Here is a 15,483-nt window from a genome sequence, read left to right on the forward strand (position 1 = left end):
CAAGGATGGTGACATATGAGTTTCTATACGTGTATGGATTCACTATGCAATCCTGGATATTATGTTAGTTTTTTGTTTTTCTCCGTATATAAGAAAATAGCCATCCATTCGAAAATCTAAAAAGGTAAGCCGAAAAAAAGGCATTTCCCCTATATACCTAAGTAAATTTGTCGCCAAAATTGACGTTTTCTTATGAAAATTACAAAAAAACAAAAATGGTGACCCCCATTTTTTATTACATATTCCGATGTAACTCGATACAAAGAACATGTATGCCAAAAATTTGGGAAATCGGGAGATATGCCATTCGGTATCGTGTTACCTTAAGGGACAACTTATTAAAATCCATAAATAAAAAAACAAATTGTATAGATTGCAATATAGATAGCAAGTTCAAGGGATATAAGTAAAAAGAACTATGTACAGAAAAACAATTGTTTTAGTTCCTTTCTTGTATATTATAACTGAAAATATTACAATAACTCAAAATGATTTTAAAAGTCAATATTGTTTTCAAGAGTTTCAAAGTTCTTGTGTTGAATTTTATAAAAAGATCATGAATATGCAAATCTATATACTAAAACATCATTTCTGAATAAAAAAACAAGCAACCACTTTTATGTCTGTTAGGATTCATCTGACCTCGACCTGATTTTATTGGTTCATTGACCTAGTTAAAGCTGTGAAACATGTAGTTAGACCCTGAATTCTAAAACTTCAACATATTCATTCATAATCAGCAAAGCAGGTGAGACATTTAAGTGTGTCTCATATAATATACTGCAATACTGGTCAAAATGAATTCCATGGAGACTATTCAGATGAGATGGTAGTTTGGTATACACACATTAAATTACAACAGAATATCTTTAGATTGATAATTACGCTTTATATATTTGGTGTGACAGCAGGAAAGCCCAAACTTGAAATTGTGAAAGACAAAGATGTATAAACAAATGCTTGATTATTTGAGGAGCTTAAGCACAAAGTCAACTTTGTCTGATGGAGTTGGGACCTCACTTAATTATTTTAATTCATCAACAAAGAATTAAAGAAAGGAATTTCTTTTTAAAGTGTCTGAATCAAAAGGTTTGTATTTAAAAAACATATTTACAAAAAACATGCATTGATTTATTTTCCAGCTTGCTTTTAATAGTTGGAGGAAAAAGCTTGAGGAAAAACCAGATGATTCAGAACTTATAAATAAACTGATACAAGAAATAACAAGGTATTTATAAATATTCACTGTAGTGATACTGTATTTGATCTGAAATATCAGCAAAGACTAGTGTTTATACAGATATAAGTTTAACTGCATGTAGTGCATATTCTCAAAGAAGTACTGTGGACCATTATTATTTGTGAGATACCAAATTTTCATGTATTTCGTGCATCAACATTGTTAGCAACACCTATAATAGCCAGCTATTATACCATGATCAGATTATCTAAGAAAATTTAAGGGTATAAAATATTGAAGAAAAGTTATAAAACTGAGTCTGCAAACAACAATAAGCTGAATACATTAACTTTGTGCAATTTGCAGCCTTTATGCTGTCAATAACCAGCCTTAAAGACAGTTTTGATCTAGAAATGTGTTCTCCCAATTTGGTCATATTATTGAGATTAATCAAAAGTCGGGATTTTTTTTAAAAACTGTTGAAATTATTCACACTAGATTTGTAACATCAATGAACTTGTATTGAGTCTATTGACTAGTTTTTGGCTCTTTAAGATTGATTTAATGTTACTACCAAACAGGTTCAGTCATTTAGGTAACACTTTACTTTATTTTTGCTGTACTAAAATCAGCAGTTTATTTTCGACTTATGAGTTTGAATGTCATACTGTTATTGTCCCTTTGGTATCTTTTACCTTATTTGTACTGCCCCATGGTTATTTTTTCTGACATAATACCAATGATCAAGATAGTTTGTTAAAGTGCTTCTGTTTTCTTCTTCATTATTTTCAGATCTAATGAGCATCCATTAACAATGAAGATGAAGTCACTACAGAAAAGACTGTATGATAAGTTACAACACATTGTCAATGAGAAAATTAATATTGTTGATCAAATTAAAGTTCCATTGTCAAAGTCATTGTATCCTACACATCACTGGAACAAAAGCAAAGAGCAGGATAACAGTAGTGAAGACTCCAAAGATACCAGTTTAAAAAGGGAAGGTAAGATAAAGGGTCATGAAAATGAAAGTGAAAAGAGAACTGACAATGAAAATGACAGTACAGGTGATAAATGCCAAAGTGAAAATAAGACAGACATAATAAATGATGATGAAGTGAAAGATACACATGTTCCACAGGAGATGGACAATGAAAGAGAAAGTAAGCTAGAAGTTAAAGAGGAAAATTCAGATGAGGATGAAAAAAAAGATAAATGGGAACCAAATTATACCGCAGAAACACGTGACCTTTCTGAAGTACAAACTGAAGTCGAGAATGATTTGGAAAAAGCCATTGACATGGGAGAGAAAGAGAGAGAAAAATTGAGGGACAGTATCAGAGAAACAAAAGGCATTCTTCATCAAATTTCACAAGAATATGACCAATATAATCAAGATAATATGGATGAATTATTTGATGATGAAAATTCGGATGAAAGTACAGATGGTGGGAAAGATAGTGAAAATACTGAAAAGAAAAGTATTGAAATTGATGAAGAAGATCAGAAGGACAGTGGTAAATCTTTGAAGTCATCTGCTTCTTTGTCAGATTTAAAGTCGATAGAAATGAAAATTAAAAATCTTAAAAATGAGGCTTATCAGAGACATATTAAAGCAATATCACAGGATATTCACATGTACCTTGAGAAGATGTTAGTGTTGTTTACAATATGTTACGAACAATTAGACTGTATTGAAGGCAAGGACCAATGTTATGCTTGTTTGGAGAAATCCATATTTAAACCAGTCTGGAGATATTTATTGGGACTTTTCAGGTAATTGACTATTATTTTACGTTCCTCGTTAAAAAGATATGTGCTCTTACTATTCACAAAGGTCTAAATCATACTTAGTGTAGACAAAAGGGAAATTAATACAATAGAGACTACCAAAGAGTGGCAACAAAACCCATTATTTTACAAAAATGATCATAAGTGACAATGACTTATAAGATTCATGGACTTGTACAGGTACAAGGTATGTTTAAATGTGACAGGATTATCTTTGCTATTTAGTCAATCTGTCAACAGTTTAGTTGTAAAACATGTAAAATGTATAGCTTTGTTTTGGCTGAGTTGCACAATAAACTTTATAAAATGTTTGTATTTATGTAAGGTGCACTGTATACTTTCGGCATACATCAGGAGACAATAGGTTTCCATAAGTTTTTTTTAATTTCATATCTGTCATCCTCAGATTTGATATGCTTTGATATATATTATTCATAGACCATGAGTAAAAGTTAGATGTTATATTCTTTTGAGTATTTCTAATTATAGATTAGCTAATGAACCAAAAGAGTTGACCTTAGCCTATGTGATGACAGAGAGACAGACTTGTTTACCAGCAGACTGTAGTGTCAAACTTAAGCTTCAGATGACAGATTGCGAGGAACCATATAATATTGCAGTGAAACATCTAAAAATGTTTCCAAATCAGCAAACACTTCTGGATAAACTGGAATGTCTAGGTAAATACATATACCATGACATACTTTCAGTTTAATAATGACACATCTGAAAGCGCTGTCATTTGACACGTTGTATACAGACATGACAGATCAGTTAATACTTGTTATGATTCATAAGCTATATCCAAGAACTGTCTAGGTAAATACTGTATGTGACTAAAGAATCCCATCCGTAAAAGCACCAAAGAAATATATGTGCACTACTAACAAAAAGACTATATTTACTGGTAAATACTACTCAAACTAGTTCCACTGTTTCAAAAGGTTGAAAAAGAAAAATCTAAATATAACAAAATAGAAATAAATTTCATTGGTACTAACACTAGTAGCACGATTTCAGTCTGAAACGGTCATTTTGGTCTGATCGCATCTTGATTGACTGGATTTACCGCTAGAGAAATTCGTCAAGATATTTAAGGTCGTTCAGTCGTCGTTCAGATCGATAGCCTCACCAGGTAAATCAGTTCGTTAAGGCATGTCAAGACGGAAAAGACTGAATCGTCTAGCGGCTTGTTTAGATCCGTTAAGAGCGTGTCAGACCAAAACAGACCATGGATACAAAATTACGTTCAAAATTTTCAGACCCTGTTTAGATCGTTCAGTATACCGGTTTGATACCACGAGTTGCGCCCCTTCTACTCGATAATGAATTTTAGATTAATATGTATATATGTATTTTAATATTAGAATTTGAAGTATATTTTGCCGGATTATTTAATAAAAAAGATTAAATCTTCTGTTGATTCTTTATTTCTTTTCTTGTTCTGTTGAGGAACAAATAAATTATTCGTCTATACATGTTGTTTATTTTTTAATATAAAATGTTAGTTTATATAAATATATATTGAAAATAAATTAAATGCAAGGGCGTATGTTAATTGTATACACTCCAATATGTATGCCATAAATTTAACCTTAAAATGTTGTGAACACCGGTGAAATAGTTTTTCGTATTTGAATATTAGTAACGGAAAATCCTTAACGTAACCTAAAAAAAGTTACTTCAGGAGATGTGGTATGATTGCCAATGAGACAATCCACAGAAATGCAGCGGAGGCAAATTAACACATGCATATTTTTGTTTTATGTATATGACAGTTGCTTTAATTCGTTGTCTGTTGATTAATCCTAGTTTACCGTATGTTTTGTTTTTTTTTCGTGCGAGTTACTCTATTAAACTTGGAAAAAAATATTCCCGACATCCGGAAATTCGAAAAAGACTTTCCGGATTCCGAAAGCTGATCATAATACTGCAGTCAGTCTCTGTCGGGACGGTGTTAAAGTATCACCGTATACAAATTTTCATTCGAACAATGTTTCCTTCTAATATTTATTTTCTAATCTATATAATATATATACAGTACTTAGTATAAATATAAATATATATATATATATATGGCGTTAATTTAAAAAACAAAATCTGTTTTGGTTAAAATGGTCGAGTTCAATGGCACGTGCTAGTAATCAACCGGGTCAACAGGTAACAAAATCATTGATCCATAACGTAAGAAAGTACATACCTATTTTATTACTCTCATCATCATTCTTAATAAAAAGGTGCCGTAGGGCTAAACGTTAATAAAGAATTAATTAATGTGTGTATACACGTATTAGTGATGTCTGACCGTCAGTTTTTAATATACATGCTTGTTTTTTTTTATTGAGGAAAATAACGAATTTGAATCTATTATACGTTAAAGGTTCTTACAATATCATATATGTCTAAACACTATAGTACCCAAAGACCATGCAAAATATTTGAGCGCCGCATGGAAACCCATTAAAACATGTGCTGTTTCGAAAGGTTGTTTAGTATTCACAGGAAACTTTTCGCTTCTCTACTTATATAGTTTAGAGAGTGTGTCAGTTATATAAAGTAGTGTGTATTTGTATTCTATTTATTTGGCTAATTGTATCATTATAATATACATTTTGTATTTCACAACTATAGTATACTATAAGTTGTAGTGTGATTGATTGTTGTTTAAAGTCCAGTGGCAAATGCTTCATGCATGTTCAGGACCAGCTGTAAGTTTATGACATATATGGTCTCACCGGTGTGGTTTTCACGTGTTATGATAGATAAAAAGAATAATTAAGTTTTGAAATATCGAAACATAAATAAAGGAGGCAAGCTAAAAAGCGCATGGATAACCCGCACTTATCAGTTCTTTTCTCTTTTTGTCTAAAAAAATAATGTTTTTTTGTTCGATTTTTTTTTTATATGTTTATATAATTTACGATAACTGTGGTGTGTACGTGCTGTCAGACGAAAGATAAATATGTGCCTTCTAAAATTCTTCTTTAATGGATTGTTTGCTTTCGCATTGACGTTTAACACACAACTTTCATTACTTTCTGTGATGTATGTAGAAATTCAAACGTACTGGAGAATGAAGGATTCAAATCCAAGCTTTGAATTAAAATGGTAATTAAATAGCCCGGCACTCAAATAAAAGAACAAGTGTAAGTGTTGGAATGACCTATACAATATATATATCAACATGTGCATTGCCGGAGAATTAAAGTTTGATTTTACTTTAGTAACTAGACAAAATTGCAGAGAGGCAGCCCAATCTTTTCTCCTTTTTGTTACGAGTACAAATAAACCGATCTTAGTTATTTCGTACAGCATTTCCTTAAAGCTTTAAATAATAAAATCGCGCGTGATTATCTAACAAATACTCACAGTGCAGTGTACTGCTTTCGAGACAAATTACGTCAAATTATAGAGCAGTTTAATGGCTCCAACTCAAAATTTTAACCATTCTATGTTGGGGGTCGGGTCTACCATTTAGTTTGAAAGCCCTTTTTATTGTGATGATTGGGAATTTGCATTAAGCCGTTGGTGACGTGCCGAGTGGCACACGCTGATTGAAAAGTCTTTTTACTTCACAATTACTATATCTATTGATACCATTAATATGAGTTATATACTAATATTCTCTTTTATCCTGGCATGTTCTTTGGGGCCTTAAAAGGTCGTTTTTTTTAGAGTCCTGAGTGCTTAAACTTTCTTCTTAGTGCACTAAGAAATCCTTTGCGGTATATACACAACGGACGCGTTGGTCTTAGTCACTACTTTACCTTAGATTTATCACCTTAATTTTCACATGTATAATACTACTTTTTATTTGATGCATGACATATAAAGGAAGAAATTTGAAAGATTACAGCCTGCATTATACACTAGTATGTCATCGAATCATTTCAGACACTCATACACAAAATATTCTCACTGTCGTTTGCTAAATATGGACTATGATATATAGAAGCGACGTATTCGTAAAGACAGATTAAGAAGATGTGCATTGTGGTATGAGAGCCAAAGAGTCAAAAATAGTATTTAGTTGTACAATAATTGTCTGATTGGCAATAACATAGTTCCATGTTTTTAAATTCAAAGGCTCCTGGAGTAAAACAATCCCTGACTAGTCTCTCGAGCCCTGACTATACCGAACGTTGACTTATTATACGAACTAACCACTATCACACAGTTTTTACAAGCATGGCCCGTGTTATTACTTATAATGTCATACAGCCAGTTTTGTATTATCTACAATTATGTATCATATATTCGTTAATTTTTTTTTTTTATCTATTTAGTTATTAAAAATAAATCAACCTCACAACACACGTGTCAAGAAATATAAAAGGTGAATCTGGTTACAGTAAATCTAACTATTATATATATGTTCCTGCTTGGGTAATTTATACAGTTATACATATATAGATTTGGTGCCACAGATTTAATGGTTATACAAAATGCATTCATGTACACGTAATAAACGAATTTGGTAATTGTCATTGTTTGTCGGGAATACACGTACTTGTCATAATTATCCCTATATTAATTTTGAATGTTTTTCCCCGAGGGCTAATCATAACCTACGCCATACGGCATGGATAAATTACTAGAATAGTTTGAAAGGTTTTAAGCTATTATTTCGTACCAAACTGCATTTGACACAAAATCGGTTATATTGTATTCATTCTTTACACAAAAAAATAGAAATAGTCTTAGAGAACGAAGTCGACCTATGCACAAATAACACTAATTTTCAAAGAAAATTTTGTCATGATCAAGTGTTTATTTTATCTTGAATTAAATCAAAATACCCAAAAAAGTTTTTATGTCGTAGGGTTACGTATTTTGTCACGTATTTGACAATTACATTTGAAATTTTACTGGAAAATCGCCGTTTTTAGCGTCGTAAGAATATATATGCATCAACTGATGCAGACATTATTTCTCGCTGCATTGAAGACCTGTTGGTGACCTTCTGCTGTTGTCTTCTCTATGGTCGGGTTGTTGTCTCTTTGACACATTCTCCATAAATGATTTCCATTCTCAATTTTATTATAATGACTTTTGTGTGTATGAATGATATTCTTAAAAATTGTTATATATTTCAATGATTTCTAACGAAATGTTAACATAACGTTTGCCTTGAATTTTTATAATCAAATACTTTTATTGTCATATAAATAAATAAAAAACTGATCTCTGACAAACATAACATATATACAAAAATATACAGTACAATATTAAAATACAAAATGTAGCAGTTGAAATTATTGTTTTGGGTCTCCCGTCCTCAGTTCTAAAGACTCATATTAAGGAAACTGTATTTTTAATTTGACTGCGAGATGTGGCGTTTAGTAATATCCTAAGTTTAAGTGTATCATCTTTTGCAGTGTTTTTTCCACTCCGAATTGATTTTCGTTGAGTCAAAAAAAAAATGTTATAAAAATTATATTTAGAGCATTTGAGACAGAAGTGTTTTTCGTCCTCAATCTCATTACAGAATTTGCATATCTCTGATATCTAGGAATGTTTGACCTTTTCTATTAAAAGAGTGAGTTCGCTAATAATAAATTTTGTTCATAGTTTTCTGGAGTCAGAATGGTTATGTTTTAGGTAAAATTCTTGTTTCAAGTTAATCTTAATATTTTTGTATAGGAGAATTTTATTACTTTCATTTAAGTCCTTAATTTATCTTTTTTTCTAATATATTATTGAAAAAGACATTGCAATTAGATTTAATTTGCTTTATAGACATCGAATAGAATTCAGGTCATAACATTACGGAATATGATCTTCAAAATATATAATTTTATACCAAAAACATGTAACAAATACATTGTTTTTATATATATATATATTAAAGTAATTTTTCGGTCATCAGTGAAAGCAGTAGCGTTTATTTGATTTTAAAACACGAATCGATCTATACTATTCAAAATTACAATACACAAGCTGAAACCGTACCAAGTAATTATTATTTTTGCACACGACATCTAGGCTGTCGTCCCTCCTCTAACAGTAGACAGTTTTCTTGGTGGGGATATTGTGCATTCAACCGTGGATATGATAAAATATCTGTAATAAACAAAATTGTAATGTTTTGTTCGTGTAATGTCCTAATTTTAAGGTTACGCGGGTTTGGTATAAAGCGGGACAATTGGTATGAACACATTTCGATATACGTGTAAAATATATTAAAAGAGCTTTCAAACGCAAAGATATTTTCGAGGATATTCAAATATACAAATAAAGATCCTTTTTATGTTTTTAAATAAGCCTTTTAATTTAATAAATACATTTAAAGTACATGTAATTATTTATGCTAGCTAGCCCACCAATAAGGTCTCAAAACGAAGATTGCCAAACCAAATCTATTATACTATTTTGTTCGCCATTCGATTTTTCATCATTTAATTTATAAGTTCACTTGAATTGTTTAGGTTTTATGTGGTTTGCAATTGAAGGATGGAAGAGTTATCATTGATATGTTCATAATTATAAATTTAAAGTTAACAATTTTTTTTTTATTTTTGAACAAGAGGCTTTTCTATCTTAGGAATAGATCAGAGGCGGATTTAGAGGGCCCCCCCCCCCTTTTTGGGAAAAAATTTTGTTGCTTATATAGGGAATCACTGAAGCGTGACTGGAGCGGGCCCCCACTTATGAAAAATTCTTGATCCGCCACTGTAGATGACCTTACGGTGGATGTAATTGGGAATACGTATGTTTGTCCTCAATCCTCTTCAACTTCGAACTTTATTTTGCCTTTTTAAATTTTTTATTCGAGCGCACTAATGAGTCTTATTTTTTTTAGACGAAACGCACGTCTTCCGTCAATATAAAATGTCAATCATGGTATATATGATGAGTTTATATACCATAGTGTCAATAGAGAGAACATTCTTCGATTAAAACACACCCGGAAATAGCAAGAAAGTTTACAAAAAGAGTAGTGGGAACTTTGCTAAATTTTTTTTATCATACTATATTTCTGATAGTTTTCCCGAGCTATTCACATATTTTTAAACTTGAAAGGAGACCTCTTTCAGCGACACGAGCCTGGAACATGTACACATAACATGCAGTTGTAAGAAATATAGCTATATAAATATAAAAGAAAAGATGTGGTATGAATGCGAATTAGACCACTGTCTACAAGAGACCAAAATGACACAGATATTAACAACTACATGTCACCGTACGGCCGTCAACAATGAGCAAATCTCAAACCGCATAGTCAGCTATAAAATGCATTTCAAAGATACTAGAATAAGAATAAAAGGTTAACGTACTTACAAAATATGTCATCTTGTAGAATGTGATTTCACAAAGATATGATTTTCAAATTCGCAGTCCAAGTCAATGCAAGGATTTGTAGAGTAAGACCTTGGTCAATGTAAAATCGGTTACACACATTTTTCATGCTATAAATCCATTCCAACAATATCATTTTAAACACAAACTAGCTTGCCTTTTCATTAATTGAATAATACAAATTCAGCTAAATTTTGTTTATTTCCATCAACAGAGATTTCTCACACTCATCCCAGACGTTAATAATACTCATGCACTTCAATTTTGATATGAAACAATTTATTGATACGGATGACTACGTTTTACAAGTACGGTTATGCATCAGGGTGTAAACAATGTGAATTTGTTTTTAATTGAGTTCAAAGATAGATTAAACGGTAGCTTTAATAGTGAAATGAACTAATTTTTTTGAAATCTCGCCTAAATGTATGTTGCATAGATGTATTTGACAACAACAATTTATTTAGATCAAGCTGTTTTAAAATTATATTGATAAAACCATTTATTGGTAAATACCGCATATATCTGCTCACTGTTTGAATATAGAAACTTGTCGATTTCATAATATTGAGAGATGTCCGAGATTTTGTAATATGTGTGATAAACGAGTAATTGAAGATGATTATCATTTTATTTTAGTATGTGAAAAGTATAATGAACTTCGAAAGAAATTTATCAAACCATATTGTTGAAGAAAACCGTCGAATCTTAAACTGTTTAGACGATAATGTATTTGAATGGGGACATATAGTTGGAACTCGCCCCTTTTTTTGTGCTGGGATGGGACCCCCTTTTAAAGTGGCTGGGTGCTCACCAGTATCTGTTCATAATATAAAGCAACTTAACAATTCAAGGGAGGTTATTATTTCTGACTGAGAAGGCACGAAATTAAATTCATTTAAAAATGTGTTACATTTGATCATACTCTGCTGTACTGTTATATGCATGGGTATACTTACTTATATGATTATTTGACTAATTGTTTAAATGTAAATATATTTCACTGATGTAACTGAATATTTGTAATAATTATTTTTTGTAAGTTGTATTGCTTAGGAATACAAGATTATATTATTAATAAAATAAATATTATGACTTTCCTTTTTTCATTGGATGAGCATGCAGTGGTGTTGAAACGCCAAAGAACTGGAAATAGAAAGCTATTTTAATTTGATACATAGGACAATGAATCTTAACAAAAGGTTCTATAAATTCAATTGTGAAAAAAAAATTCACAATACCGTGCATTAACTCAACAACCGTCCATCGACAAATATTACTTGATATTCATTGAAATGATAACAAGTAAACAGTTATTGTAAAAACAGGGCAGCCTTAAATTCTAATAGTTTTTGTCAAAAAAGATTCAAAGTTTTACTGATGCAACGATATCTTATATATTTTGAGTTGAAATGGCCTAGCGGTAGTCGGATACGTCTAAACACCGCTCAGGACCTCCTGAGTGCACTCAGAACATACAAAGTGCACTCAGGACCCTTTATAGTCGTCGCATTTGCACACAGGATGTATGTATATATTCCTTACATGCTGCTTATATAAGAATTAAATTTTGGTAGAATTTGAAATCGAACTTAGATAGATATGTTAACTTTTTTTTAAATAATGAGGGCACGTGTCACTGATTACACAACTACTGAGCCGTGAATTATCCAATCAACAAAATTAATTGGATTATCTTTATTGATGTTTATGAATTGTGTTGTTTGTACAATGTTGCGTTTAAAATAGTTGAGATTGTTTAACATGTTTAATGTAGTTAAATTTAAATTATGCACTGTGAAAATAGTGAATTGTATGTTCATGGAAAAAAAATAAGATAACCCATTCGATGTTCTTTTTCAATTTACTTTTCATTTTGACGGCTAAATTTATATTTTGTATTCTGCAGTTTATGAATAAAGAAAATAAAAAAAAATCTGTAACAAGTTCTATTTTTGTTTTTCTTTGTTATTTTTTCTTTCTCTCCATTTCAACATAATAAACACAAACAATGTTTACTAAATATCAAATTTTATTCTCAATAAACAATACACATAGTTAAAGGGATGACATTTAAAATTGAGAATGGAAATGGGGAATGTGTCAAAGAGACAACAACCCGACCAAATAAAAAACAACAGCAGAGGGTCACCAACAGGTCTTCAATGTAGCGAGAAATTCCCGCACCCGGAGGCGTCCTTCAGCTGGCCCCTAAACAAATATATACTAGTCCAGTGATAATGTACATGTATGTACAATATTTACAATAATAATATTTACAATTTTAAAATAAGTCTAATATCTTGGCTGTGTGCGTGCTGTCCTTGGTCTTTTCCTGTTGTTAGGCTTACGAGCAAGCTTCTGGGGTTATGGCACTTCAAAATCTGAGCATGAAGACTTAGTCGTGGTTTGGATGGATTTTGTGCCGATCAACAGTCTCCGAAATAGTCTTTCTCGCTGTTCTTGTGCTTTCGAAAACCAACATTGGTACGATACGACATGTCTTCTGTACGGACCGAAAAGTTCATAATTTCCCATTCCATACATGGAACGCTTCAAATCGATTAGTTGTACATGTGCAATGTCCATTAGTTTGGTTGCAAATTTATTTTCACATCGTAATTCGTTCAAGGATTGTATTACTGGACAAGAACGACTTTAATGAGAAATAAAATCTTACTAAATGCGGATTTGTTCAAACATTCGTATTACTCGGGAATTAAATTACTGGACAAGTCCGATAAAAATGAGAAATAGAATCTAACTTTATGAGATTTTTTATTGTTTGAAAAATTTATTTTGGTCAGTACGCTTTCTATACTTAAAAACGGGCTCTATATACAAAACTAATTAACTTCATGAAAAGTAAATTTAATCTAACGCCAAACGATAGCCGGACCAGAGGTAAAAACCGCTTCTTCCAAGAAAGGGCCACAACAGACGCCTTCGGACAATCATTTTTTCCAAGGACCATTCGGACTGGAACCAACTGCCAACATCCGCAACATCATCTGACACAGTTGATGGATTCAGAGCTGCCCTGAAGGCATGCTCTGCTAAAATTTAGACAGTAACATCCTGTACATAGTTAAAATTGTATATATATAGAGAACGTTTTATCCTGTAAATAGCCAAGAGAAAACTTTCTGTGTTGTCCGACATTGCGTTAGTTTTCGCGGGATTCATACATTCAAGATTTGAATTCGGTTCCTTACCTGGAAGAAGAAGAAGAAGATAAAAAAAATTAAAAAAAAATCGAGATGTGGTATTATTGCCAAAGAGACAACTCCCCAAAAGCATGAAACGAGATTAACTTAACTGAAACAGAAATTAACAACTATAGTCACGTACGGCCTTCAACAATTTGCAAAATCCCTACTTTAAATTCTCTTTAATATTCAGTATAATTTCCTAAAGTTATTATAACCAACCCCTTTCAAGACAGACTTTGTCATTTCTGCGGCTCAATAGATATCGGTGACGAATATCATTATATCATGACATGTAAAGCGTTGGATGTAGCTATAGATAGACATTCTATACTATTCTGTACTATATTAATACACACTTAATCATGTTTTTAAAGTTAAAACTCTGAATTGAGACAGCACTATCGGTCATCTTATATACAAAAAATAATCTAAGTTCCTACAAATGTTACAGGTAAATCAGTCCTGCAAGCTACATGCAAGTTAAATCAAGTTTTTTTCAACCTAAGTGCATGGTATTAATAATTGTAAATATATATTTTCTTTGTTACTATGAAATGTAGTTTATTAAAAGTATTCTTTTTTAGAATGTCCGATTAATATGTGTACACAAACACAAGGTAATAGTTACAACAACACAAAGTATATTAATTAGGGTTGACATCTACTGACAGGTAAGTGTTCCATAGTTCCAGAGAATTTATGACAATACCCTGCACCCCTTGCCGTACACTCAGACAGAGGTATGGCCTCCCTGATGTAAGCCCCCCTCATATATAAACAATCATTTTCAAACGTGATTATTTCATAAATCATGGATACTAGCTTCAGCCAACCCGGTTCTCAACCTGCTCATTATAATCGCGCTATATGTACTATTGGATGTTTATGTTGTGCCAAACTTATCGCCCACAATGAGCCATGCAGCTGTTGGAAACCAGTCGCCACAGCAACAATCTCAACACAAACAGATCCAGGCATTAGCTACGGATACAGTTCCGACAGTTACTTCACCAGGGGCAATGTTGCCCATTCATTGCTTCATGTGAGTACACCACATAAAATATAAATGTATATAAGTTTAAGGTGGTACACACCACTTTCACTAAAATTAATTTGGCTCGTTTAATTTTCACAAAGTTTTGAAGTATTTACTTCGACCTTTTGACAAAAATATAAAAAAAATTGAACCAACCATTTTATCAGAAAAATTACACTGGTTATATAGCAGTTTGACAGACAGTAATTTTGATCATTCAGAAGCTGAATTTCCCCTTAACAAAACAACGTAATTAAAACGTTTAGCTGATTTTACAGAGCTATCTCCCTGTAGTGTTAGGTACCACATTAATAGGAAATATCTGAAATTACTGGTATTTAGAGGAATGTGGAATGCATGCCAATGAGACAACTCTCATTCATTGTTTTACATCCTGTTTTACCATGTGAGATTTGTGTTGAATTGCGTGCATATTAAATATGTGTATTTGTTCCATATTTGATTGTGAATCTCGTATTGACTTATTAGTTGTTTGCTTTACTTACAGTGGAAATGTGTTCATGCATATTCATGATGCATCATGGTAATGAATCTTGTGAAAAAAATTAAAGATGTTGCCTTATTTGTATGAGTTAACTTGTTGAAGATGGTTATTTGAAAGTCCTCCTTGTGTTTAAATTTCATTGATTTCTATTTACTTATACTAAAGTTATTGTGCGAAAACCAAGAATAATGCTTAATTAGGCCCTTTTGGACCCTAATTTCTTAACTGTTGGGACCAAAACTTCCAAAATCAATCTGAACCTTCCTTTTGTGGTCATAAACCTTGTGTTCAAATTTCAAAGATACTTATTTACTTATACTAAAGTTATAGTGCGAAAAGCAAATGTCTTCAGACGACGAAGCCAACGTGATACCAATAATTGACAAATTTTTTTTCAATTTTTGCGGTTGTATAAAAATACAAAGAATTTGAAGCAACCGTTTTTTCAAAAAAATAC

General features: G+C 31.7%; 1 protein-coding gene across 1 annotated transcript in view; it reads left to right on the forward strand.

The window, feature by feature from the left end:
- LOC139523545 (VPS9 domain-containing protein 1-like) overlaps positions 1-15,483 on the forward strand; it is a 57,482-nt gene that overhangs the window by 14,038 nt on the left and 27,961 nt on the right. Inside the window, exons 9-11 of the mRNA XM_071317651.1 lie at positions 1,143-1,228; positions 1,973-2,956; positions 3,461-3,651. Coding sequence (XP_071173752.1) covers positions 1,143-1,228; positions 1,973-2,956; positions 3,461-3,651 — 1,261 coding nt within the window. The remainder of the gene's footprint in view (positions 1-1,142; positions 1,229-1,972; positions 2,957-3,460; positions 3,652-15,483) is intronic.

The sequence above is a fragment of the Mytilus edulis genome, chromosome 5, assembly GCF_963676685.1.
Source record: "Mytilus edulis chromosome 5, xbMytEdul2.2, whole genome shotgun sequence".
Taxonomy (NCBI): domain Eukaryota; kingdom Metazoa; phylum Mollusca; class Bivalvia; order Mytilida; family Mytilidae; genus Mytilus; species Mytilus edulis.